At 45.4% G+C, this 27,792-nt stretch overlaps 1 protein-coding gene across 3 annotated transcripts in view; it reads left to right on the forward strand.

Annotated features, from left to right (window-relative positions):
• The window catches only part of LOC119452523 (cell-death-related nuclease 7), a 57,363-nt gene extending 29,825 nt beyond the window's left edge, over positions 1 to 27,538 (forward strand). Inside the window, exons 4-7 of one of the 3 annotated variants that reach the window (XM_037714617.2) lie at positions 1,619 to 1,789; positions 6,858 to 7,052; positions 18,582 to 18,823; positions 25,675 to 25,814. In XM_037714617.2, the coding sequence (XP_037570545.2) occupies positions 1,619 to 1,789; positions 6,858 to 7,052; positions 18,582 to 18,823; positions 25,675 to 25,776 (710 nt within the window). In that variant the 3' untranslated portion in view covers positions 25,777 to 25,814. Of the gene's footprint in view, positions 1 to 1,618; positions 1,790 to 6,857; positions 7,053 to 18,581; positions 18,824 to 25,674 lie in introns of all 3 variants that reach the window. The other 2 variants (XM_049668323.1, XM_049668324.1) reach the window with 2 other exon arrangements.
• The last annotated feature ends 254 nt before the right edge of the window (positions 27,539 to 27,792 follow it).

The raw sequence follows: 27,792 nt of genomic DNA on the forward strand, positions 1-27,792 counted from the left end.
GTTTTACAGAGCGGCACTTAAAACTGCTGACACTTCGCGTGGCGTCAATGAAGTATTTCCGAAAATATTGGAATTCCTTCAAGTATAAATTTCCGTTTAAATACCTTAGGTCTTTCTCAGTTGTTTGTGTGAAGGATTTAACTGTCTTTCTTGACAGCACTTTGACTCATTTTAATGCCCGCGCATCGCAGTTGGTCGAATGCGAATAATTGGTAATGGCTTTCTTTCAACCATACAATGTGGCGAAATCATAGTCATTGTTTCACAGCTTTAAACATAGCACATATTGTGACGTGAATGGTTTTCAAGTGTCTCCGACAAAATAAGTCATAGATGTGATTGCACCTGCTTTATCTTATATTTTCAACCTTTGCTTTGCATCGGGCACTTTTCCGTCGCAAATGCTAGAGTAATACCCGTCCATCATTGATGGACGGCCATCGTCGATGAGCAGTTGGTGCCACAGGTATCCCTGAATAGGTGTCACGCGTCACTCTGGCTTTGGTTACGTTCACGAGCCCTGCACACCACATTGTCCGGCTCCTGTTGCCACAAAAGATTGTATACTGTTTGGGAGAATGCTGTGGCGGTGGCGTCTGTGGCGGGCATTTCTCGCCAATGCCATAATTCGTCCACCGAGGTTGCGCGAACGACATTACGCAAATGGCAACATTTAAAACAGCCATGTTTTTTGTGCTGTTCTTTTTTATGGCAGCGTTCTATGGGGAGAGTCAGTTATGGTCTTATTTAAACCATATCCGAGCTTTCCAGTAAGGTCTATGACGTTTTGTGGATTGCCCAGAGGTGTTTTGAGCGACATAGGGTTTAAAACCGAGCTCCCGGGCCCTTACTAGTGTACTGGACGTAGGATTCGTACTCGATGCCTTCGTTTCTGCCATATTTTGTACGTCAGATCTAATATTGAAATGCCCTCATGTAATATTTACTATGGTTATTTCGCGTGGTTTTGAAAGTTTAAAACGTCATTAGTTTCCATCTCTGGTGGCAAAGTAACGAAGGCGGCAACAGTAGGGGAGAGAGAGAGAGAGAACAACTTTATTTTAAAGAAAATAGACCCCAGTCCGGGTCCAAAGTAGGGGAAGGTTAGAGAGGCGGAATTCTCGGGAGATCAGAGATACTCTAACTTTCGCGAGGTTTCAAGAGACCACCGCCGGACGCGTTCAGCGTCTACAGGCCGCAGTCTTCTGGCACTGTGCCAACTGTGCTAAAATAACGTGTCCGGAACGCTGTCGCTAGTAGATGCCGGCGCGTCCTGATCCCACAATATAATCTGCGACTTGAGCACGCCAAACACTGATACCATGCAGTAAAAGGCGCTTCTGCCAATTACGGCGTTCAAGATGGGGGCTCAAATTTCATCGCTTCCGGTGTGATAGCTTTCGTCACATTTTAAATTAGGTAATTAACTTCTGTTCACCGTAGACTGCATCTTTAATGCCGAGGACATGTGAAAACAGGTATTTCCCTTAAGTTACCGTTCGCAAAAAAAAAAAAAAAAAAAAAAAAAAAAACTACAGCAACCACCGAATACACCGTTTGGCGGCACATTAGTTCATGCTTGAAGAAATAAACTCAAGTACCCAAAATTATGTTTCAGGCGTCCTCATGGCCGGGAAAGGGAAGAACGTTGGCACAGTGTGGCTGCAGCACAGTGTTCCCAGGTTCTTGGAAGATCTGGAACAAGGCTATGTGTACCCAACCAGTGGACGAGAGAACGGACAGTTGTTTCTTTGCCTTTCAATGAAGCTGGAGGCAGTTGAAGTAGTTGGTAAGCTTCCTCTTAAGATGCTCTTAAGTATTGTGTAAATCACGCGAAGGTATCAGAGCTTTTCTGATTGTGATTCATAATCAAAATTCTTGCTTTGTGTAGCGCCTTAGACGCATGAGCGAGACAGGCTGAAGACATTTGCTTGGCGGCACGCCTAGCATGCTGCTCGATGTAAATGCGAGGATATTTGAAATGATACAAGGAAATTCAACAACGGCTTCAGAAACAAAACATAAGCCTGAGGGCTCCGGTATGAACTATGTAGTACTGAAAAAATCAGGTGGTGCGTTTACGATATGACAATACATATTGTGTTAAATACTGCTACATTTCTTGTACAGGCCACTTCTGATGTTTAGTTTTCTTTTACCGAGAAATCCCGTACTATTTTATATGTGCCAGCTAATAAAATAGTTGGTAGTTAGTTCTGATATCATCTAATCACACGAAACCTGGTTCTACCAGTGCGGGCGTATAAGGCTTTAGGGAATGCTTAAGTAATGCTGTTATCAATCTGAAAGTTGCTGTTACTGCGATAATACCAAATTACATATAGCTGCTGACTCACCATTCCTTCTTGAGTGTCATTAAAAATTATGCAACGTCTACACGCAAGCTGAGTGACTCATAATTTAATTTTAAATGATCAAAACTGAGAATATGCGGAACGAAGCACCTTTGTCAACACAGGGGTCCGTATGAAAGCTAAGATACTATGCCAATGAAACACCGGAATGCAATTTTCGTTTCCCGGAGGAGTTATGGGCGTACTGCGTACAACCACAGCTACAGCTGCAGCACCCTAAAAAACGCAGGTCCTGCGTTTGCTAGAAATCCTCTGGTGACCTTTTGAGCATTGTTCAGCGCAGTCTAACGCCAGGGACAATTTGCTGGGGCCGTGGTGGCGCACCGCAGAAGAGGAACAACGTTCTATGCCACTGTCACTTCGCAACTACGGGCTACCACACACATTGCACAGCCCATCCAAGACACTAGGTCGTTGGGTGCCGTAGACGTCTATGTTCCCAGGTCCAGTTTCCTCTACTGTGCGCGGCGTAAAATTTGATCATTGTTGTCACTGTCACATGCGATGGAATCTTCAAGGCGAAGTCGGCAGCCATGGGTCGCGAGATCGTATCGCGTATCGACGTGAGAGCCGAAACAGTTCCTTTGGTCACACGATTACGCAACTATTCTTAAGTAAAGAGACGTGAGTAGGCTCGTTCTTGCGGCGCCTTCAGTGCTTGGGCGTGAGGAGTTCGCTGCTCACCAGACGCTGCGCTCACTAGACCCAGCGGAAGGAGAAACGAGCAGAAGCGTCGCGGAGGAGGAAGGTAGGCGGAGGCGAGCTGGGTTGACCTCCTCTTGCTCTTGCCACAGGTTTTGTTTTGGATGCGGACGTACCGGGTTCGTCTCGTAGATACAGCATCCTCACGCAGCGTACGCTGTGCGCGCAAGGCAGGAAAACGCACCCTCTTCTTAAAAAGGGGCGGGGGGAGGCCTACTCTGGCGGCTGCTTCGTATCGCGCGGCCGCGTGAGCCCTGCCTTGAATGCGATCGAATGCTGAAATTAAAATACTGAAATACTGACTTGGAATACTGAAATTCGAGCTGATCCAAATATTGAATAGCTCAACATTTCATACAATATTCGCAAATATGAAATACTTGTGCAAGCCTAATTTAATGTGGGTCCACCCTGGAGGCAGGCCAATCAAAGGCGTGCCTAAGCCTATACCCATAATGCTATCACATTAGATGTTCAGGTACACCTACTTCTCTGCGTCATTCCGCGGTTTTGGCGTCGGCATCTTGCCGAGTAGACGTAGCGGGCAGTCTTCACAGAACTGTGGCGCCGAGAGGGAATGCCGTAGGAACAGCTGTGACGTTAGCGTGCAGGAGTGCGCGGAGAGCGAGCACTTGCGTCCTGGAACTGGTGTACACGTCACCAACGGCGATCGTAGTGTTCAGCCAGTTACCCTAAAGGGCATTTATAAACATCTCTATTGGGAGTGCAATAAACCGCTTGCGAAATTTATTTAGGCTCTGGCCAGCACAGCTATTTTCCAACCAGGTGCTATCAGACTAAACATTTCTCTCTCGAAATGTTGAAATGCGGTTTTCACAGATAGGAAGTGTGAGTGCGAAGACCTTCTAAGATTTATACCTAAAATGTTATGTATTCGTTCTTCCCTCAACGCCACACACCTCGACAGGGAATGTATTATTCCCAATTTTTCACCGATGCCGCATCGCGCGGAATACTGGTTCGTGCGAGGATTGAGTGGTGGTAAAGGTGGGACTATTGAATGGGCGCAATAATGAGTTCTATTATTCCATTGACTAGAGTTTCTGGTTTCCAAAAAGCTTTCCTCACGTAACCGGAGCATGCTTTTTTTTTTGTGACAAGGGTTCATTAATCTCGTCCTTGCAAGGCCTATGACGTGTTAAACGCCAAAAATAATGTTTTGTACTTCTCATAGACGTGGGTCGCGGTATCACAGCGGTAACATTTTCGATGCAATTTCTTCTCGCGCTTATCGAGCTCCGTCAGTGGCCAGGGCATCGCTACACTCGCTTTGTCATTGGGTCAACCTGCGCTAGCAGCGGATGATAAAAATTCCACACAATTGACCAGAGCGCATCGCTGCGATATCGTGGCCTGGGGCCGGTATAAATATAGCATTGTCTTCCGCTCGAATCAATGCGTATCCTTATTATTGACTTTTCACGGCTGGCTGATACCACTGATAACCTAGGCGGAGAGTCGCACAGGCGACTGACGGAGCTCGGAAAGCGTGAAAACTAATACCGCCGGGAAGAGGAATTCCCGCGCAATCGTAACATTGAACTGGCTATTCTACCTTCACCGCGAGGCCGAAATTGTGTCTGTGTTGAGATGGCGATGGAAGGTGTGGAGAAGCTTTGCGAGAGCCACGCTTCTTGGAAACCGCATATTTTTCCCCTGCTACCACTCGTCGGTGGGCAAAAAAAGGAAGGTGCAGGTTTCCGCGCGTGCCTAGATTGAGTAATACAGTGTGGTGCAATATGTGACATCAGTATTAAAAAATCAAAGCCCCTTTCTTAAATTATAGGGTTTTACGTTCCAAATTCACATATGATTGTGAGGCACGCCGTAGTGGGGGACTTCGGATTAACTTGGACCAGCTGGGGTTCCTTAACGTGCACCTAAATCTAAGTACACGGGTGTTTTCTGCATTTTGCCCCCATCGGAAAGCCCCTTTCTTAAAGAAATATGGTGGAACGCGAAGCTTTCTCCCATGCAATCTGAATCAAAGTCAAAGTCCAAAGCCAACGACCACGCAGCGAAGCCAAGAAATTCTGAGCGACCCGATGCTATGCATGTGTGATTTGATTGCTCCTTTAGGATTGTATTTCCTGAACGTTGAAGTTGAATGAAGACACATTTCGGCAAGTTGGATAGCCTTTATTTTAGACCATGTAGCCGTTGATTAGACGCACACACTCACACTTTGACGGACGACTCTACACTTGCACAGTATTGCCTTGTGATCGCTGTGGTAGACGGTCAGAGGCTCTGTCGTTGCCAACAAACGCGATCGGCCTTACGGTCACGATCGCGCTCGCGCAAACGTTCGCGTACGGCAGCCCATTCTGTCGTGCGCTGCACCCGCGGCATACCTATGGTGACGGCCGGGAATGCATTGCGTGACGCGCGCAATGCAATGCAGATATATACAGTTCATATGGGTAGCGTGGCGTAGGAGTTCCCATTCTTCTGATCAGTATAACTGCGAGTGTAAACTGTAGTCTTCTACGATACGGATGTCGTGCGCCGTTGTTCTATCGTGTACTCAGATGCGCAGCCGTTGCTCTGTTGTGTGCGCAGATGCGCAGATAGTTCCATTCTGTAAGATGGCTTTCCTGCAGTGCGTTTTCGGCGCTCACGGACGAATCAGGGAGACATAGAAAGCTTCGTTTTAAAAATACCTGCCTTTCATGATTTTGTCTGAAGCGCAATTCTGCTGTGGCGTCGGGCACATCCTTAGAGCAGCTCTTCAATGTCGCCGGCCATACCTTCATAGAGAAGAGGGGCAGGCTGTGTAGCGCATTTTGGAAAGCAGTCATTTCCGATGCTTAACAAAAACGTTTTTTTTTGCGTCCATTGCACTGTTTACAAAATAAAGCACCTCAGGGTTGACAAGTTTGTTTTTTACGCAATGTTAAGTATTTTCAAAGTGTCTTGAAAATAATAAAATACTTATCTTATTATCTTCGTCGCTATCTCATATACTTTCAAAATTCAAGTATTTGATACTCTGTTGAGAAAATGTTTGCGCAGTGTTTAGTATCTTAGCTTAGATCATTTTCTGTCCTATATTGTACATGTCCACTCTAATGAAGGCACACACTCATGCTGAGAGTTGCGTCCAACTGAACCAATTCGCCCAGCTTTCAGATCTTCTAGCTATGCAGTCGCATAGATCTCCAGTGATCCCGTCATTTTCTTTAGCGGAATCTTAAAAGCGGATCTAGTCTTCTCTCATTATGAAGTAACTGCTGTGTGCGCTGAGTCAATCCAATATGAATCTACTGCTTCCTGAGGCTAACGCTGAGCGTCTACAAATGCCACTGCCCCGACACTTTGCCGAGAAGGCTTTATTTATTTCCGTAATTATATCATATTTCACGTGATATCACTTATCATTGCTCACTTTATACATTTGCTACGCTTAAGTAAATCTAAGAGCGTCCTTATAGATACCCTGCCAAACAAGCAAGTTAATTTGGAAGTGTTTAGTTTTGTCCCTGCTAATATGTATGAAATATATGGTGTGAACAAGCTCTGCGAGGCGTTTTTTAGTGCCAGCTGAAAAGCACTTGCAATTTAGGGCTCGTCAAACCAAAGGGTATTATGCTGTGTCATTCAGTCATTCCTGCTCAGAATTCTGGGTGAAGCTTTCCGCCCTTTCACCCACCTTCCCTTCTCTTGCTGGTCCTCTCTAAAATTGTAAAGCACATGGTTGTCCTTATCACTATTTTATGTATGGGGCCCTTCATATGCTTCTTCTTTTATGTACCGCAGCCAGTCATCTTCAAGTGCAAGCAGCCAACATTTACCAAAGAAGAGTGCCAGATTGGGCTAAAGCCTTTCCACAATTTTGGAATATACTCAACAAAAATTATACGAGGAGCCCGAAAGAATTAAAGGTTGATTTTCTGAAGACTCTGAAGATGCAGAATATATTATCAATCGCAAAGTCACCCAAATGGGAAAAAGGTAACTATGGTCTGGAAAACATGTAGCACAACACAGTGCCAGCATGTTGTGTTTTCAATCTTTCAGAGAATTTTATACATACCTGTTAATTAGTAAGTGCAATTCATCAGTTTCATAACCTGACCTCTAATCGGTTCATTGGCTGCTGCATTTGCGATTATTGCCACTGTTCTACTGGCGACAGCAAACAGCCCCAACTAGGCCTTTGAAGAAAATACACATTCGTATGCTCAGAGCTCATCGATTGAAACGCGAAACACGGAGTGTGTGGATGCCGGCCTTTTATTTTTAATTCATTTTCATCATCGATGGCCCCTGATGACACCGAGTGAATGCATTTTTGCACCACATAAAAGCGAGAGCCTTCCTGTTGCATTGTGACTAAATGTTCCACCCTCAGAGATAACCCTACGGTCACCGGTGGCACAATAGGCTCCGGCTGCTCTGCTCTGCAAGTATCGTGTTTCATTCGTTGAGCACTGTACATAAAAAAAAATCAATGGAAGCTGATGGTTCAGTCTTGTAGCAGAACAAGTTACCAGGTCAACAAGGCTGTCGCCACTGTTTATTTCTGTTCCTATACGCCCCCCCCTCTTCTTCGTCTGCAGGGGCACCTTCCTCGCTTTCTCTTCTTCGGCTAGGTCGTAATCAGAGGTCTGTTTAGCTAGCTTCCTGCTCTCCTCCTGTTAGGGGACTTGTTTATTCAGTGGAGCTAGTTCATCTTGGGATTTCACGCTATGCAATTCTGCTCCTCCATAGACTTTTCTGCCACTATCATAACTTCCTACAGGATGCTCAACATTAAAACACATCTCTTTCATATTCTGCAGTAACGTTTCTGCGTTTGCTTTTTGAAGCTGAGCACAACACCGCATGTGTTCCGGAAGTCCCAACATAATGAGTGTAGTATGCGATAGAGCAGAGGCAGCTAAATGCATAAGTCTCCATTTCTCAAAGACATAGTCAAGAACAGGCGCGGACTTGAACTTGTAAGATGTACCTTTAATTGTCCAAGCTTTGAAGCTTGTTCCTACAGAAATAAAATTTTAAAAAATCATAGGGTCTCCTATGTTCTCTTTAAGTCGACTTGAAGGCGAAAGCCCAAGAGCTGATGCATTAAGAATGGACACATGACGCATACAATCCCGCTTATTTCGCTTATTCCACTTTGCTTTGTCATCCCTCCTTATTATATTAATCTAATTCACATAGTTATCCTCTTAATTTGCTAAGTCATCTTCTTAAATCCCTTAGTCATCAACTTTAATTCTATTGCTTTGGCTTGCCTGAGTCATCCACTTAATTGGCTTAGTCTACTCTCCTATTAAGCTTTGGCATCTATTTAATTCGCTTAGTCATCCACTTCATTAGCTTAATAATCCTTCTTGCTTTCTTACAGGGTCTTGAATGCTTACGGGATATGATCCATTGATTACAATAGTCTTTGTACCTTTGGTCTCGTCGACGCGTTTTAGCTCAAACACTTTGAAGGTCGGCTGAACGATGAGACATATAAGGCTTTCGCCTCAGTAAGCTCTGTTTCCACTCGTTCCATGAGCGTTCAGCTTTTTCATGAGTTCAAAGCTCGTGTCAATTCATTGCATTACCTCCCAAGTACAGCCACATCTGCATAACTGTCTTTGCCGTCCGGCCAGCCATTCCTCTCACAGACGGACTTGTAAAATCAAGCCGTTCTTGGGCAGTTCTTGTGTACGACCAGTCGTAAACCTCCGGCCTGACAAATTGCATAGGTGTCTTGCTCATTTGCCGAATGTTTGCTTGCACTAAAATGAACTAGTTGCAGCCTATGCTGACTATTCGTTTCTTGCAACTTCGTTATATCGTGCATCAGCGCACTTGCACTATGGCCGTCTAAATAATGGTTATGAGATGTTACTCCGGTTTTCGTGAAGACGAGATTTGCGGTAGTGGCACCGCGAAACTCGCCACAACGCGCGACGCCCGCGTCATGCTGAGGAACATTCATGGCAATCTTGAAAGCCCTGGCCAGCATTCGACTTCATGAAGTCAAACTTGCAGTGTGGTAAGTGTTCAATATGATCAGCGCTCCACCGAACAGGAACGCTCTTCACCGTAGACGCCCTGTGCGACGTTCACCGCCTTATCATGGGCAACTGTAATGTCAGTGCACATTATGCATGGAAACTCGGGGCGGCTCAGGCGAGTAGCACAAGGTACCGACGTAGCCAAATATTGTAACAGAACAAGTTGGCTGGCCAATAAGGCGGCCATAACTGTTTATTTCTGTTCCTAAGCCTCCCACTTCTTCGTCTTCAGGAGCCCATTCCTTTCTTCTTTGGCTACGTTACAAGTCTTCAATCATGCATGCAGGGTTGACGTCTGTGAATAATTATACGGTGATAAGAAAAAGTGCGTCCCGATGGAATAACAACAATAAAGGAATACGCGCGTGGAAGACGCTTTTGAATCATAGAGATTGTACTGTTCAGCTTATGTATTCTCCATAATAATTCCCCACTGCCCTTTTTGTGGTTACTTCAGTGGGAATACCGGAGTAGAATGAGGGAGTAGGGTAGAGGATACCCGTCAAAATACGTGAACACACAGTTGCAAATTTTATGGTGGCATGGGCAGGAGCCAATATGGCGCCTTTTCGCAGTGTTGAAGACCACATTTATTACGCTTCGTGAATGACCTTCCTGCTTTTTTAATTCGCGTTCTGTGATTTTGGACGCGAAAACAAAAGCAAGCACAAAGCCTGTGCCACCTATCGGTACAGCAGAAGCAGGCAAACAAAATGTATGAGAAGTTTTACAGCGAAGCTGCATATGGCTAGGGTTCTCACCAAAAGTGCGTGTGTCGACAGGGTGTGTAGAAAAAACACGCGTCGACAAAATTGAATCCAGAGTAGCCTATTTAAAGGGAAAATGAGACATCCACCCAATCGTAGCCATTGCTACAAAGGAAACCCATACGGGTTCCTCGAAAGAAAAGCCTCGCAGTGGAAGAAAAATTCGTCCTGGTCCGGGACTGGAGCCCAGGACCATCGCCTTTCCGGGGCAGCCGCTCTACCATCTTAGCTAACCAGGCGCCTAGCAGATGGCCGGACCAGGACGAATTTTTTTCTACTGTGAGGCTTTTCTTTCGAGGGACCCATATCGGTTTCCTTCGTAGCAATTGCTAGGATTGGGTGGATGTCTCATTTGCCATTTAATTACCTCTCTCTACCTAGCGGGTCTGCCGCTGAACTATTACGTCAAACACAGTAGCCTATGTATGTAGGTTCCTTAACATAAGTGTCAAAACCAGTGACGGGTGACCATTAGTTCAAAGTCTACCCAACAATTAAGCTAGATGACGGAGGATTAGGGTCAATTAAGGAGTATTAAGGATGATTAGGACTGAGGTGGATTAGGGTGGATTAAGATAGATTAAGGTCCACTGAGGTGGATGAAAGAGGATTAAGGTAGATTAAGAAGGACTAGGGTGGAGTAAGGTAGATTAGGCTTGTTAAGGTGGGTTAGGGTGCATTAAGGTTGACTAAGGTAGATTAAGGAGGACTAGGGTAGATTAGGTGCGATTAAGGTGGATTAAGGTCTATTAGGATCGATTAAGGTGCATTAAAATGTATTAGGAGGATTAGGGTTGATTAAGGTGGATGAAAGATGAAAATGGTGAATTAGGGTGTCTGTCTTGATGCTTTAATTGCGCATATACAGTCATACATATAGATAACTTCGTCATTTTAGAAGAACACATAACAGCTTCGCTGGTCGTCCATCACTGAGTGGAAGGGCACTAAGCTTTTTTGAGAAATAAAACTACGAATACCCCCCCCCCCCCCTGTTACCTTTCGAATCAGCACTCTATGCTTTACGTTAGTGATAAACAATTCCTCACTGTTTCTCGCTGTTCAACCTTTATGCTGCGAGCTCAAAACGTATCTTCCCAGGTTTCGTGCAACGAGGAATCGACTGGCACAATACAAAACGCTGCGTGGAAACATTGCTGAGGTATAAGAAAAGCCTTAAGAAAAGGAAGTACCCAATTTGTGCACTTCCTCGCTTTCAAACCACTTGTCGAAATCAGAAACACAACGCCTCTCCAAGGATTCTTCATGACGCTCCTGTGTGCATATTTTAATGCCATAGCATTTCATCAGGGCGCTCCAGCCGGGTTCACGACACAGCCGTCTTTGTCTCGTGTTCCCGGCTACCAGCGCTCCTCGTCACCATAGCGTTTTGACTACGAGTGCTCGCCGCCATCGAGTGAACTGTGTTCACGTCTGTTTTTGCGCCGCCTAACACCAGGTTTATTTTAGATAACGAGCTAATGTTCGGTTAAATTTACACGACGGCTCATAAAACTAGTAGCATTACTTCCTGTAGTAGTTTATTACTGCTTTAATCGCTCTCCAAGTCTGTCCGTTCGGGCGAAACTACGACTTTTGCTTGTGTTAGCAATCATTATCTGGTAAAAAGAAATAAGTAGCATAAATAAAGCAAGACGCAACGTTAACAAAATAATTAAATTGTGTAATAGCTGTCAACATAATTGATAATGGCTGCCAACGTAATCTAGGTAATGGCGAAACAGCGATGTGTACTTGCCAAGTCTGCAAAAACTACTTAAACTACCTGAGCAGAAAGCATTACCAGAAAACGGACGATCTATTGGTGTGTCAGGATGGGCAATAAGATAGCGGTGTCTGAACATCAAAGTGTTTTTAGTTCAATCGAATACGAATATTTGAGCAAAATTACAGTCGAATATTGAATCGAATTTAGAATAATGTCATTTCTAAAAAAAGTGAAATGAAAGGTTCCTTGGAGTCTAGATCGCAACAAGAGATGTGCTGGCGCTATTTGATAATAATGCCGTATACAACTGGATGTCACTCAACTAAAAAAGTTATATTGAGATAAAATAAAAGTGCGATTATATCTGGTACACGATGACAGCGACAGCAATGAAAAAAAACAGCACGTCCCAGAAGAATGTAGCTGAGCGCTTGCTGAAAGAGCTAGGAGCAATACTACACCACCGACCAACCTCCAGGGCACTGGCTGTGGAGAACGAGCGTACAACTACGTACGAGGTTTTCTAACAGATCGGAAAGTGAGAATCAGAGTTGGGGAAGAAGTATCCCCGCTCATCGAGTTGGGCTATAGGGGGACCCCTCAAAGCATTACCAGAAAAGGTACGATCTATTGCTGTATCAGGATGGGTATTAAGATAGCGGTGTCTGAACAGCGAAATTCGCCCGTGTTGTTCAACATGGCCCTCCTGAACCTGCCCAAAGCGCTGGAAGCGATTGAAGGCTTCGGGCACGCACTCTACGCCTACGACGTCTCGCTCTGGACGACAAAGGCTGGCACCCCCGGATGGATGCAAGACACGCTGCAGACGGCGGCGGAAGTGGTGGCCAAATAGGCCAAGGAATGTGGCCTAAGATGCTCGCCACAAAAGTCGGAACTGGTGGTAGCCCGGGAGCGGGTGCCGAAAAGACCCAAGGAAGGCATTAGAGTGGTGATAGATGGCCATTGTGCCAGGCCCCAGTGCCAATATCCTGGGACTGGTGATACAAGCAAACAAGGCGGAAGCGTCTGTGAGAAAGCTAAAACACACGACTGGAGCAAATACTCCACACGCTCCGCAGAGTGGCCTTGAGACGCAGAGGAATGCAACAGAACGACACCCTGAGGTTCGTACAGGCCTTCATGGTTTCCCGAATTGCGTACGAGGCACCGTATCTCCTGCTGAGCACGGTAGAAAGGAAGCAGATCGACGTGATAATCCGAAAAGCAATCAAGCATGCCATCGGAGTTCCGATGAGTGCCTCCATGGACAAACTCATGAGGTTGGGCCTGCATAACACGGTGGACGAACTGATCGAGGGCCACCTCTCCAGCCAGAAGCATCACCTAAGTCAAATGAAGGCCAGCAGAAGAGTCCTGAAGAAGATCCGCTGGGAGGAGAGAAGACAGACAAAGCGAGGACAACTATCAGACGACTGGCTAGAAGCCATCAAGGTGAAACCACTCCCCAAGAACATGAGCCCAGCACACCACAGTGGCAGATGGGAGGCCAGAGCAAATACTTACAACACGCTGCTGGCTGGGCAGAAGGGGGTAATCTTGACATACGCCTCCAAGGACAGAGGAAAAATATGGGCGACCGTAACGTTGACAACCAAAGAAAAGCTGTTAACGTGCGCGACGGCAAAAATAAACGACCTCGATGAAGCAGAAGAGCTGGCAATTTTCCTGGCCCTCCCCATACAGGGCAGGACCGGAGTGGTCAGAGACTTGCAACAAGCATATAGAAGCTTCCAGTCTGGCTGGGTGTCCCGGTTGGTGGTTAGGGCGCTCAAAGGCAAGGGACCTGCGAAAGGGGAAGAGATAGAATTAATCTGGGTTCCGGCCCACTCCGCAATGGAGGGCAATGAGTTTTCCCACCAGCAGGCCTGAGCGCTCTCACACTGGTCCACAGCCGCGGAGTGGGAAGAGGAGAAGGCAAAGAGCCAACCACTGGTCATGTATAAAGACATAGTGGAGTATTACAGAAACAGGAGACAGAGCTTCCCCGAGCCACAGCTCAAGTTAACGAGGAAGCAGCAGACAACATATAGGTAGATCTAGGCAGAGTCGTATCCCCACCCCCGAATGCTAAACCGCATGTACCCGTGCCAGTACGGACAAGAGTGCCCCGTGTGTCACGAGCCAGGTATACTTCAACACATGATTGCAGAATGCAAGTTTTGCCAGCAACACCCACCACTCCTCACCAACCCTAACTCCAACATGATCCCCCTACCCATCCAACCACTTAAACAGCGATGGAAAGTATTGCTGTCCACCCCGGCCTGGAAGACCGGCTTCGGCTCGTAACCAGGGGCCAGACGGCGAGAGCAGCATATGGATGCCCGTGAAGTGGGAACCACTTCCATCTGGTGCATGCGCTGAAAAGCTCACTAAATAAAGTATTTAATTCATTCAATCCACCGCAAGAGGGCATGATGGAATCAAAACATAGTGAGATTGCACAAATAACTTGCTATGTCTAGAGAAAATAATTTGTAGGCAGCCAAAGTGAGACATACTTACTATTGCGTATGGTAACTATTGCGCATAAATGACCTCCTGCTTGTGTCTGTTCAAAAACTGGATCGTATACGCAACAACCACGGTTCTCCTGCACAACAATAAGTTGGACGAGTCTACAGTTCTACCACTCTAGCTCTCTGTAGACTGCCATAAATGTTATCGCCCGCTATAGTATTCTGATGAAACGAATAGTCGCAACTTCAAATATTGGATCGTCTAATTAGATAGAAATCAAATAGTAAACACGTGCTGTACAATTCGCATTCGAAATTTAAAACATTCGTACACCCATAGTAACAAGAGAACGAAAGAGCTGTCGAAAGGTGAAGAGCGCAACTCGGTGATGAGGTCACATATTTTCCCAACTTAGCATGGCGTCGGATGACGCAACGAAAGAAAAAAAAGGTCATTCAGATCTATCTCCGTCTTTGGCCTTCTGTTGGCTTCCGTCAATGACATCTCCCTGGTTTCTCTCTAAAATTATTGAATAATGTCAATAATTATTTACCTTCACTATGAAGCAGTACACAGTTAAAATTCAATAAAAATGCACTCAAATACAGCTTTTATATAAAAAAACGGTCTTTGAAATCCATCACCTGTTATTGCGCATTTTCTTTCTCTTAATGACTTCAACTTGATTCTGGTATGTCCTGTATCATTATTTACTGGACTTTTAACGTTTGCGCTCGTGGTTCATGCTGTATTATTCTTTGTGACATTCTTTTGTAGGGCTACCGACTGTAAAATGCAAATAAATAAATAAATTTGTTCCATCACAGGGAGGACGCCACCCATATGCCGCGCTAGAGAAGCGGGCACTGGATGGCAAAACAAAATTATGCGGCCGTATCTCTCCGTACAGAATTGGTGCTTTTGTCTGAATTTCTATTTCTGCAATCTTGAATTCTGACATTGTGATTTTCAGAAGGGACAGCAGCTACGACACTACGAGATGGACTGTAAGGCACTACCTACTGAGGGGATCCACTGTTGCTTTACTAGCACAAGGCAGTGTTTTTCTAGAGTACATTGTTCCTTGAAGTCAGCATATGTGATTTCATAAGGATGCATGCTCCGTATATTACGCACCTGCAAGTTTTCCAAAAGCGAATGTTTTGCTGCAGAATATGAACATTTTGACGTTACGAAGCGAATTTTCGCCCGAACAAGTCGTCTTGCGACAAAACATTTTCACTGCATGGAAGGTACATTGTACGGAATTCTAGCACCACCTCATACGATATAGAATTCGACTGTAGCTGTCAGTTACCGCTGAACGAATGCACGAAATGAGCAATTATACGGTATACGTTGGAACTGTCACTTGGCTTTGCATATGCCATGTGTCTCAATGTCTTGTGGCTTTGTTTGCTGTTTTGAACTAACCTACCGTGTTAATGTGAGTCGTCCCACTAGTGTCATATTTACCATAATGGCAAATATGATATTTATAAAGGAAGCAATTGGATTACTTTTTATTTAAAACCTAGGGAACCTTATCATAAAAGGGATAAGTTAGGCATGTGGCTATTGGTGCACTGATTGTAACGAAGCCTGCAGTGTTCGAGCGATGTACTTCCAAAGTACATATACTAAAATTGCTATGCTCAGCTACAAGGACACCCGAAGTAATCATAATATGCTGGGTACCTGGCCATAGAGGCATTAAAGGCAACGTAGCTGCAGACGAAAGTGCCACTTCAGTAGTTTTTGAACATACAAACACAAACATAGCCATCCCTTGCACTGACCTGAAGCCTTTCTTGCGCTCTGAATTACGGAAATATTGGCAAAGGCAGTGGGATAATCAAGTGTCTAATAAGCAACATGTAACCAAGCCAAGAATTGGGAAATGGATACTCCAGAAAACAACCAGACGCAAGGAAGTGCTTCTTTGCAGGTTAAGGATAGGACATAATATGGAACACACTCGTATCTCATTACAGGAGGTTATCCACTGACATGCGATAGGTGTGGCGACATACTTTCAGTTCTCCATGTTCTTATCCAGTGCCCTGAAATAGAATCTCAGCGTAAAAAGTACTTTTATCCCGCGTATCGTGAGCACATTCCTCTTCACCCAGCATTCTTTCTTAGCCATGAGCCGGTTTGTGATTTTAATGCCGTCTTAAAATTTTTAGCAGATGTAAACACATTACAAATCATCTGGCCAGGGTATCCGTAGCGCAGCCTCGACTTGTAGGCTACAGCTGCAGTGCAAAACAATTTAAAGCACGCGCCTCCCAGCCCTTGATTTCAAGGACCTCCTGAGGCAATAGTGCTATTGCATATACCTTATTATGTCACCGCCTTGTAACGAACTTTTCCGCTGATAGCTCACGTCATTAGTCTGTCATTGTTTTAACATTCATATATTTTACGCAATATATAGCGATTTGTTTTAGGCCTCTTTACAGCCACCTTTTATGTACCATTTGCATCCTACTGTCCACTCCATCTATAATACATTCAGAACCCATCACCATATGTCATGGCGCTCTTTGGCCATAGCTGGCCCTTGCGCCATTAAACACTACAATCATCATCAGTGTTGGAGCAATAGACTGTTTAGCTCTATGTGGTACGTGACACCTGTGCGTGATATGTTACTGTTAAAAATGATAGCGTAGGCCACCTGCGCATACGCGTTTTATACAACCACTACAGCTGCGCGTGCCGCTGCTGGTCACCGTGATTGAGTAGCAATATGGCAACGCTCGAGCCTCCGGCTTTGACCCGAATTAGGTCGTGTTACTTTTTCTGTCTCGTGACAGCAACAAGTAAGTTGTCAACTCAGCTTTCGCTTGGTCTCGCTTGACACTGAGAACAAAAATATCAGCGATGTTTTGTCGCTATTATTGCAACCAGGGGTGCCTTTGCCGGAAGGTACGAGTTTGACTACGAGTTTGACAAAGTTCGGGGTCTTCATAAGCTTTGGCGCAGCCCTCCGATGACTGAGCTAATGGAGTTCACCCCCGGCACGCCTCCAATTTCAGCGGCTTATCTAGATTGAAGCGTTGAAGCGCGAGTATGTTTGGGGGGAATAAACGCTGGGAAAGGAAAATGCGTTTTTTAATTAAAGCGAGACGCAGTTAGATTCATTCAAGGAAAATAAAATTCCTAATCCATTTTGTATACGCATAGCGAGAAAAGAAGAGATAACTATATTTTACTTGATCATTATAAATAAATACCTTTTTTCGGCGCCCACCGTGAGAGCGCCCATCGACAGCGGCGGTGGTGGACGCAGCTATCACTTGCAATGCAACGCAGCTTGGAGTGCGTGGAAAGGCGCGCTCGTATACGTTCGCCTGTTACAATACGCCCCCCTCCCATGTTGTGTTTGTTGTTTTGCATGTCGAGGTTTGCCAGCTGAATTTGGTGACGCGGGTACTTGTATTGTTTCTTAACCTGTGCAGTCAAACGTAGTGAGTTGCGACCGTGAGATACTTGTTTACTTTAGTTGTTTTCGTGCGACAGCGCTAGCCGACGGGCATGGCGTCCGACGAAAGGACGAGTACTCTACGCAATCTACGCACAAAGCGTTTGTCGGCCTCCAAAGAAAGTATGTTCTGTGCAGCGATGCGATTTCGACACCCGTACGGCTGACCTTTTCCTGCACCGCTTTCCGCGCTAAAAGCTCGGAACGCCCATCAAGTCAAATGGCGGGGCATTTGAATATACATTTGTAATGGCAGGCCTCCAAAAACAAATTTCGCGCCTATGAGAACAAAATTACGTCACTTCTGTTTTTAACGGATATGATGTCAAATTATTTTTTCTTCTGCCGGAAGTGTTCCCTCCTCACACAGATGGCGCTAAGCCCCATGAACCGCCGATAAGCCACCATGTTTTGAACGTATAGGCTTCTATGGAAGCTTCGCTAGCAGCTATATTTACCTTAGACCTCACCGCAGTTGGAAGCGTCCGTTTATGAATAAATACCAACATTCTCGTTACACAAGTCGCATGTGTTTAAAATGACCCCCAAAACTACGACCATAAGCATAAAGTTTTCTATAACACCGAACAGGAACGCTGTGAATCAAAATGAACAGAAACAGCTTGTAGGTTGGCTCGCGGCGGCAAATAAATCAGAAAGTGAAAGCCAAACATTTTGCGCGACAATATGCATTTTTGTGTTAAGAAATTTTTCATACACCTTCATTTTTGAGTAGCGGTAGCTAAGAAATACTCCTAATTTCATTATTATTCGTTTAGTACACAGACAAGCACGCAGTTAAGGAGAAAAGTTTCCCCACATGACTCGGACTACTATAGTATGAGTACTATAGTTGAAAAGAAAAACAACGCTTTGATTTCTACAGCCTAAAAACATAATCTGTCACATCATAAATCGTCATGGGCATATTTAAATACTCAACATGACGTATAACCTTGTATAGAAGAGTGTATTTTCATTCCATTGCTTTAACAGATATATACACTCAAGGACTGAGTGATCAAGTGAAGGACAATATTACAGTACAGTCCTGGAGAAATGGCGCAGGTGGTGCTCAAGAAACGTACTGCACACGAAACTATAGCGTCAAGGATGTTATTCTGATAGGTGTGCAGACCGGCAGTGGGTATGCTGAGTTTGTGAGCAAGGAGGACCACAGCAAGTGGTGCGTCGCACAGCACAAGGGAATCTTCTGCATTTCCTCGCTGAACCGCATGGTAAGCTGTTATTCTAAACCATAGTTTTTCAATCTATGGAAAAAAGTGGGGTTATGTGGATATCTGGTTTTTCCATCTCTGGATATTCTGTGGATGATAGTCTCGCCATAAACTGCATCCTAACATTGCAGCCCGTCCCACGCCAGAACATCAAGTGGCCACAATATACTATGTATTCAATGCTAGGGTTTTCCTTATACTCGCTACTTGTTTTTATCGGCACAATTTTCCGCTGACATTAATTCGAAAACACAAATTTGCAGCGGTACAGTACATGCACAGTACGTCACAAAAACTTAGATTTTCACTCAAGTTCATTGAATAGCCTAGCAATATTGAAAAGCTATGGAGGCACCTAAGCTATTCTTATTGTGTGTAAATGTGAGAGCATTCCTTGTCGCTGAGTGTTCCGCTGAGTTATGGTGCTGAGTTTAGTGTTGCGGCAAAATGTTGCTGAGTTATGTTTAGGAGTATAATGTACGTGCTTATGAGATCGCTGCAAAGCAAGACGGCAAGACTGCAAGCCAGCCATATTTCGATCTCTCAGCTGAGTCTTATTTGTAGAGTCCTCATTAAATGAGTGTTTCAGGCACATTGCGTTGAATGTTATTTCTCCATGACACCACTTTTCAGCACGATGACGCCACTTCGACGAGCGATGACTGTACATTTAAGAGCGGCACTATGGTGTAGACGCAACATTTCTTCATCAGGGCCAGATTCACCAAGGTTTTTTTTTTTTTCGTACGTGCTCTTTGCCATTGGCCAGCCGCTTTAGATAATATGTCTTGCATCCGGATTGGCTGAAATTCTTTCTTACGAACTATTCTAGCGTAAGAAGTTGTTGTGAATTCGCCATCCGATGGGTACCTGAAGCGCGGTGCATCTTATTCGTTGTCGTCGTCCATAACGGCTCCGGCGACAGCGTCTGTGGGTCCAAGTTGATCGACGGTAGGATGGCATTGTTATATGAGTAGTGTGTCGACGCGTACCTTACTTCGTGCCCTGTGCGTGGATTGTTGTCGAACGCCAAATCGATCCGGTGCCTCGCGAAGTGGTGATTGCATCTATTGGAGAGGCGAGCGCCCTCAGTTGAGATCGGCACGCATCGCACCGATGGGCATGGCGTTGAACATGCGTCATGATTGAAGTCTCCTGCGACGACCATGGACGTGCCGCAGCGCCAAAGGCAGATTCCTGTACATGGCGTGCCGTCTAGTGAATACCCCACCAGGCAGAACCGAACCACGTGTACAGCCTCGAAAATATTCATCACTGTCGCCTGTTGGAACGGTGGCGCATTTACAAATCTTCAAAAACTATGCGGGACAAAGGTATTTGTGTAGCGCTGGTGGGCTGGAACGCGCTTTCTCCAGTAGAGTGCACTTAACGTGTAGGCATGCAGCGGAACTCCTAGATATTTAGGCAGCTCACAAGACCACTCAATGCCAGCATAAAGTGATGCTGTAATGGCCTATGATCTAAAGCATTGTCTTGAGCTCTTAGAGCTATTCATTGGTGCACTGGGCACAGTACCAAACTATTGTATGATAGAAAGAGTTTTATCAATGCTGGGCTTGTCTTTGCAGAAGAATGCGATATCACACGCGTATGCCACAACGTTTACCTCATTACTGAGAATATTGAAACCACGAACACTGCGGCATTTCAATATGCTCAAACAGAGGGGTTCTATGTAAAGGGCGAAGAGCCTGCAACATGTTTTTGGCAACCAAAGCTTTCTATATCTTTCAGGTTCCTCACTGCACAAGGCTTTACATTCAACGCTTTCACAGGATTTTTTCAACGTTTGTATGGTCTTCCAGTTTCGAACTTATGAGACGCGATAATATTTTTCGACGAGTGTGTGCTGAAAGGTTAGAGTTGGTGCATTTGTATGTGCGACAGTTAGTCTCTCGCTGTCTTTTTTCCAGGATAGCTCTCATCCGGTATTACGAGCCTTCTTGCAGGTCAATCTGGTTCACGTCTTGCAAGAATAGGTGGTGTCTGAATTTCCGAAACTTCTAGACCGTGTTTATGGGGGTTCATGCATGAGGTTGTTCTTTCTATTTATTTTCTGACTGCTCGTTTTTCTAAAGATTATTTGTTCACTGTGTCACACAAAAATCTTTACAAAGATTTAATCTCGATGTTTGTTCCCGCCACCATTTTATCGATCAGTATACATCGGTTTGCCAGGATATGATATGCAGTGGTCAGCGCTGTTAGGGTGAACAACTCATTAGCATTCACGTGCCTATAGCAGTTGGTGTATAGCACAAAATAAAGAAAAGTATTATTTATTTCATCGGCATCATCATTAGGCGTCATACTGGGCACATTTCCCCCCTGTAGTATAATGTATGTTGAAGTTATAACAACTTGAATACTAATGAGGTGTTCACCCTAACAGTGCTCACCACTGTACTTCCAAGAATGCGCAAAATACAAGTTCCCCGTCTACAAAAGCGTCTTTTTTTTACGAATTACAAACTGAGACCTTGCCAGTTAGAGCATGGCTTCGGAAAAGGAATATTTTCGTTTCGTCAATTAACTGTTGCCTTTGTGACGTGTCTGAATCTATTCAGCACTGTATTATTGATTCTAAAGATGCCATTTATTTATCGGATGTCCTCCATAGAAATTTGCAAAAATCTTTTGATTTAAATTCTCACAGTATCCAATATCGTGTTGTTCCGTGTAATAATGTACCATTCGATACGTTTTTACTGATAGGCGTGCATAGGCTATGGAAAACATGCATTGAAGACTGAAATACAGGAAGAACAATTTCCTCAAGATCGCATTTCGCGCTAATAATTGCGGACTTTAAGGACATTTACAATCAAGAAGAATGTCCGGCGGATTGGTATCCACTTTTAATTAGGTGTTAAATTTCTTGCAAGTTTTTGTTGCGAAGGAGGATGTTGCTTTGTGTGACGTTTTATGTTCTTTCTATGCACTGCTCTTTGACCTGTGATTGCTTATGGCCACCTGGTTTTCATATTATTGTAAATAGTTCCTTTACATACAACTTTTCATTCAATCTAAGAAATACCATGTTTAGAGGAAAAAAAACAACGGTGGCGCAGGGGTTAGCGCGCAGGGCTACGGATCGGTAGCCGTGACGATGAGACCAAAGATCAAAACCTAACTTTTTAAGGAAACGGCCCTAAGTGGCTCATTGCAATGGCTGAACACCCCCCCCCCCCAAAAAAAAAAAAAAAATAAAAAGCGTCGAGTAGTAGTCGTTGCCTATCTCGCATGTGGCTCGTCCAGTGATACAAAAGAAGTTAGCGAGTGAAACCAAAAATTATCATCATCAACAATGGCTCATACCCGAAAACATGATGCAAAATTATCATCCTCAGGAATGGCTCATACGCCCGTAAGCATAGATGCAATGGCTGATTATCAATGATGAAACAAAAGCAATAAAAACGGAATGAACGAAAGAAAAAAAAAACTCAGCCCTTCCACTGGGGTGGGGATGGAAGACCAGCGAATCTGTACTATGGTGGGAATTATATATTTCCAATTAGGGACTGTTAAGATGTCATGGTATAATTGGTTATTTGAACTATTAAAGAATGAGAAATATATATGATCCGGTGGTTTTTATTTATTTAGTGACCGCAGGGACCATGCCGTTATTGTCGCTACGGTATGCCGCCATAGGGTGTACGGCAAAGGTTGGCACGTTCTTCATAAATACGTCACCAACGCCGCGCGCGTTCGGTGCGAACGCGGGCAAAACGCCGCCGTCGTCTACAACAGTTGTGCGCGTTGTTTGTGTGAGAGCACACAACCGCTGTCAAAACGCTGGCTACGTCAAGAAACGGCTAAACGCCGTTGTCTACACTGTTAGGGGAGAGGCGGATGCGAGCCCAGAGAAAGTCGGCGCCACAGGCGGCAGAGTCAAGGAGGCGTTGGCAGAGTCCGGCAGGGAGCGGCAGAGGCCGCTTCCCTTCCACTGGGAAGTCGCGTTTTCTCTCCGCCGTGCGTTCGCTCCCCGTGAAAGCGCGCGTACCTTGCCGTCGCGCGTTTTCACTCGCACATAAGTCGCGTTTGCTCTCCGCCGTGCGCTCGCTACCCGTGAAAGCGTGCGTCCTTCGTCCTCGCGCGCTTTCAATCGCACATAAGTTGCGTTTGCTCTCCGCCGTGCGTTCGCTCCCTGTGAAAGAGCATGTCCCTCGCCCTCGCGCGCTTTCACTCGCACATCCAGCATACGGCCAATGAGAGTTTTTTAGATGCGAAGCAGCTTATGGTCGGGGCTATGTCACTCCCTCCCTCTCTCCGCCATGCGGCGTCCACACCCGCACTGCGCATGCGCATCCTCCTCCCCCTCCTCACCTTGTCTCTTCTACTCTCCTCTCGGCATTCCTGCTCTCCTCTCCGACGGTCCTCTCCTCTCCGGATTGCGCAACGAATGGCAATACCTGCGGCTCCGCGCGCGCTAATGCGAAGCAGCTTAGGTTAGAGGCGCGACGGTAGGCGTGGCATACTCCGCTGGGGGGGGGGGGGGGGGCGCCACAACACGCAGAACTGTTGTCGACGCCGTCGGCGTTTCATCCACGTTTGCACCGAACGCGCGTGGCGTTGGCGACTGTTGCCGGTGCCTCTGTGGGTGGCTCGGAGGTTTTCGACGAGATCAGCCATTACTCGTCCAGCAGCGTCGGAAATCTTACCTACGCAACGCAGCGATGAGTGCCACGGACAGCGCCAGCGTCAACGCCAGTGTCAGCACCGTGGTCGACCCCATGGCTGCTTCACATACTACTCAGGGTTCCCCTAAGGGAAGATGGTGTAATTTTATTTCTATTGCCGGACGCAACCAATGAAGAGTGAGCCTTTAAAAGCTTCGCTGTAAAAGAAAGAAGCAACGAGAGAAAAACGAAAGAAAGGACAAAAAAATTACACCATCTTCCCGTAGGGGAACCCTGAGTAGTATGCGAAGCAGCCGTGGGGTCGACTCAAGTTCCCATTAATTTTCAGATCGGCCTGTCGCCTCTGCCGTTTCGTGGCAGCGGCTCGAGCCCTCTTCGCGGCGCTGTCTACGGCGCTGACACTGGCGCTGTCCGTGGCACTCATCGCGGGGTTGCGGGAGGAGAATGACAGGACGAAGTGAATGATGATGAGTGGGCGAAGCACCTGGGTATCATTCGGGGAAAACGCCGGAAGCGTTCTCCGGAAGCCGGAAGCTGGCTTCCGGAACCGGAAGTGGACGCCGCACGGTGGAGGGAGGGAGGGAGTGACATAGCCCCGAGCATAAGATGCTTCGCATCTAAAAGAAAGAACAAAAGAAATACGGAAAGAAAACGACAGAAACATAAAGAAACGTTAGGTAGTGCAAAAGGTGCTCGCATGTGTCGTTGAGGAGGTCGACCTTCAGCGCCATACGTTTACTTCACGCTGCGTCTCGTTATGTCTTGCAAGAAGTCTGAGCCCTCCGATCGTATAACTTAATGCATTACCACGTGTGCAGCAGGCTTTCGCCTTCACGTGTTACAGGAGTGTAACATGCTGGCAATTTTTTGTTAGACAAAGATGACGTTATTTAGCGCCATTTTTCTGCAACGGCTTTCTGATGAAGGCGCGGTCGCAAAATGAGCCAAGTAATGCTCTCGCATTAAAAACAAAGACGGCTCTTATTCGCTGATATTTTATTGAAAGGGGAGAGGTTTTCATGATATTTAAGTACGAAAAAATTCTTGCCTACATCCACGTCAGCACTGAAAGCAAGAATGTGTAACGTTTGTGGGAACAAGAAAATAATTATTTCCAACTTAGTTAGTGCCACCTATGGCGCACTTCAAGTTTCTAGTACTGGTCTCTCCTCTATACCAGATCCCTAAACCAGTGAGCAGCCGCGTCCATGGTATTGAAAGCATAAATATTTAAATAAAGTGTAACTAAGGGCCACTCTAACCCGATCAAATAGGGCAAGTGATAGTCCTAAACAAGGTGCCCGTTAAAGCAATTACGATGCACACCTTCATTTGGTCGAGATCGAGGAGTCAGTATGTTGCCCGGTGCAGCAGACAAGTGTATCGGCACCACCTTCTCAAGCGCTGAATGACTCGGAAATGACATTAATATAACTATTTTTAAACAGGAAGGAAGGCTGATCGTAAATCGGCTGATGCATGTTTCAGAACCTTGCATCTTTATTTTCATTTTTGTTTGTATAATAATTTCAGTTGGACCTAATTATGTGCGTGCGAACGCAATTGTTCCTTCGTTCCTTGTTAGAGCTATTCAGCGATACCTAACAACCATGATGGATTCTGTCCTCTGGATGGATGGATGGATGGATATAAAACTTTAATGAACGTCCTGAGGTACGCGACTCAGCGCGCAGCGGGCCGCTCCCACGTTGGGACTCTGGATGGTTATCTTTTTAAGGGCGAAGCACCTTAGGGCCGAGCCTTGTCTCTCGTAGTCCATAGCTCTGGTTGGCATGGAGACCGATATGTATGTATGTATATGCATATATATATATATATATATATATATATATATATATATATATATATAGTATATGTACGCCAAGCTCCGGCTTCCGCTTCCGGTTCCACTTCCGGTTCCGGAAGCCAGCTTCCGGCTTCCGGCGTTTCGCCCGAATGATCGCCCGGTGGTTCGCCCACTTATCATCATTCACGTCGTGGATATGCGGTGTTTTTTATCGTATGATCGAGTACACTTTGCTGTCGATAGCACGCTTTGATAAGCAGGTGACCTTTCTCACTTGGGTAGACTCACAGTAGTACTTGTCAGTCTTTTGTGTCTAAGCAAAGTATCGTTTAGCCTTTACCTCAGAAATAATTGTGGACGCTTACAATTCTTTGCAGGATTCCCAGAAGAAGCGCGGCGGCGAAGTGACGTGTCTGCTAGATACCAACTTGGCTCAGCTCTTCAGAAGCACCATCGCAGTAAGCACCAAATGCGAATAACTCATGGCCACGCAGTCACGGCAGAGAGAAGAGAGTGTAGGACGCCGCCACTGCAGCAAAGCAACAGCACGGTGCGAAGTCCCAAGGGACCGGAAATTTGTGTTCTCTGTACGGAATATATCTGGATTACGTATAGACGCGTGTAAGGGCCGCACTTTTTTTACCATTTTGACAAGGTGCGGCTCTTACAAGGGACTGAACCTTTTGGTGAAAATGGTGCCTGTGCCGCCAGCGACTTCTGCGCACCCCGGATCCCCGAATGTACCATTCCATTACCGGTCAATACGCACCTCTCGCCATCTTGTATAGGGGCACGCGGAAGTACTCAGCGCGCGCAAATTGGCCGACGCGCGGGCGCGGCATAGGGCCACCGAAAGCGATTGCTTCTCTGGTGGAATTTTTTCCCCCGAATTTCTCTGCTGACGCGTTGGAAGTGCGGCCCTTACGTGGGTGCGGCCATCGCGGCTATGCGGGGACCTTCGAGGCAACAGCAAGCTCGTGTCGGTAGCAGTTATCATGAGTGTTTAATATTCAAGAAAAGATTCCGTTTCCTCACAAAATGCGAAGCAGTGACGCGAGAGCTGGCAAAATGTGATTCGCAATAAGCCTTAGACTGTTTCATGCGCTATCAATAGATCGGTAATTATGCCGGAATTTTGCAGCGAAGCAGTTCAAAGGAAGCTTTAGCTCCAGGCCTCCTATATAAATACACGGAAAAGGAGAAATCGATTTCCTCGGCAACCACTGCACCCCATTTGATGAGATTTGTTGTGTTTGTAAAGAAAAAGTTAAAATCCAGTGACTGTTGGTTGCCAATTTGTCAGTTAGGTCATGAATTTCTTTGTAATAATTGACAAAAATCGCACTTTTCAGAAAACAAAACTATCAGGTTTATAACTCTGTAATAACTAAGCAATGAAGATTGATATCCCAATTATGTCAATTTCGCCCAATAGTACGTATAAGGCGGACAAAATTGATATAGTATAGATGGCTCTCAAATAGACCACTAATTTGTGAATATAACTTTTCGCAAAAGCTTTGTAAACAATCTACTAAATTCACGTAATATATAAATTGACGTGTCAAATGTGCACACATTTGATGCGCTCAAAGATGCAGTTTGCAGAACTGCGATGTCTGTTCTAGGTGCAGAGGTACATTTTAAAACTTACTGCTTCTATTTTTTTTTTCAAACCTACAATTGAAAAAAAAAATAATTAAACATTCAGACCCTAGATCGAAATTTCGCTTCGAACAGACACTAGAATTTAATTTTTCTCTCTCAAATGGAGACAAATTTCATTCAAATAGGCCGAGTGGTTATCTCAAAAAAGCGTTTCTTCGTTTTACATGTATTTGAATAGGTGGCATCGGAATTGGGCCCGAGATAAAGCTTCCGTAACCTCTTTCGTGCGATGGTTAAGGCTTACGTGCCCTGGCGTGGTCGATATCAAATGTAAATGTACTACGACGTATGTAAGAGCTGGAACAGTACTTTGAAACGCAATATAAATAACTACAATATAAAAATTATCGTGTCTATTTGTCATTACAGTAGACAACAACCAGTATTCTGCCACTTTTGTTCCTCACGTGGCGTTATAATGGCTCAACGTTGGCTGTCAGCTTGGAGTTCGTACGGTTGCGATAGTGATAGCTGATGTCGTGTGGTTCCAACGCAGCCTGCGTGGGGACCGTCATGATGACTTTGCGTTGAAATCTACTTATTGATTATTGTGAAATAAAGGTTACCTTTTGCATACCTCACTGTAATACACAATTTCTTTGCGTTGTTTGTTTTTAGGCGGTAATCTGTAATTGTTCTTCTCACGTTGCCTTCAACCGCCTGCACGTTGCAGTCGCGCTATAATATCAGTCTGTACGGCAGCTGCGGTGAAAAATTATGAAGTTTTACAGCGTCGCAGCTTGTGTGCGAGCACTCAAGCAGCGATATGACCACATCATGATATGCAGCTTTTATGGACACGTACCAGCTAGCGCCCCAAATGGCCC

Source organism: Dermacentor silvarum, chromosome 5 (genome assembly GCF_013339745.2).
Source record: "Dermacentor silvarum isolate Dsil-2018 chromosome 5, BIME_Dsil_1.4, whole genome shotgun sequence".
Classification (NCBI taxonomy): domain Eukaryota; kingdom Metazoa; phylum Arthropoda; class Arachnida; order Ixodida; family Ixodidae; genus Dermacentor; species Dermacentor silvarum.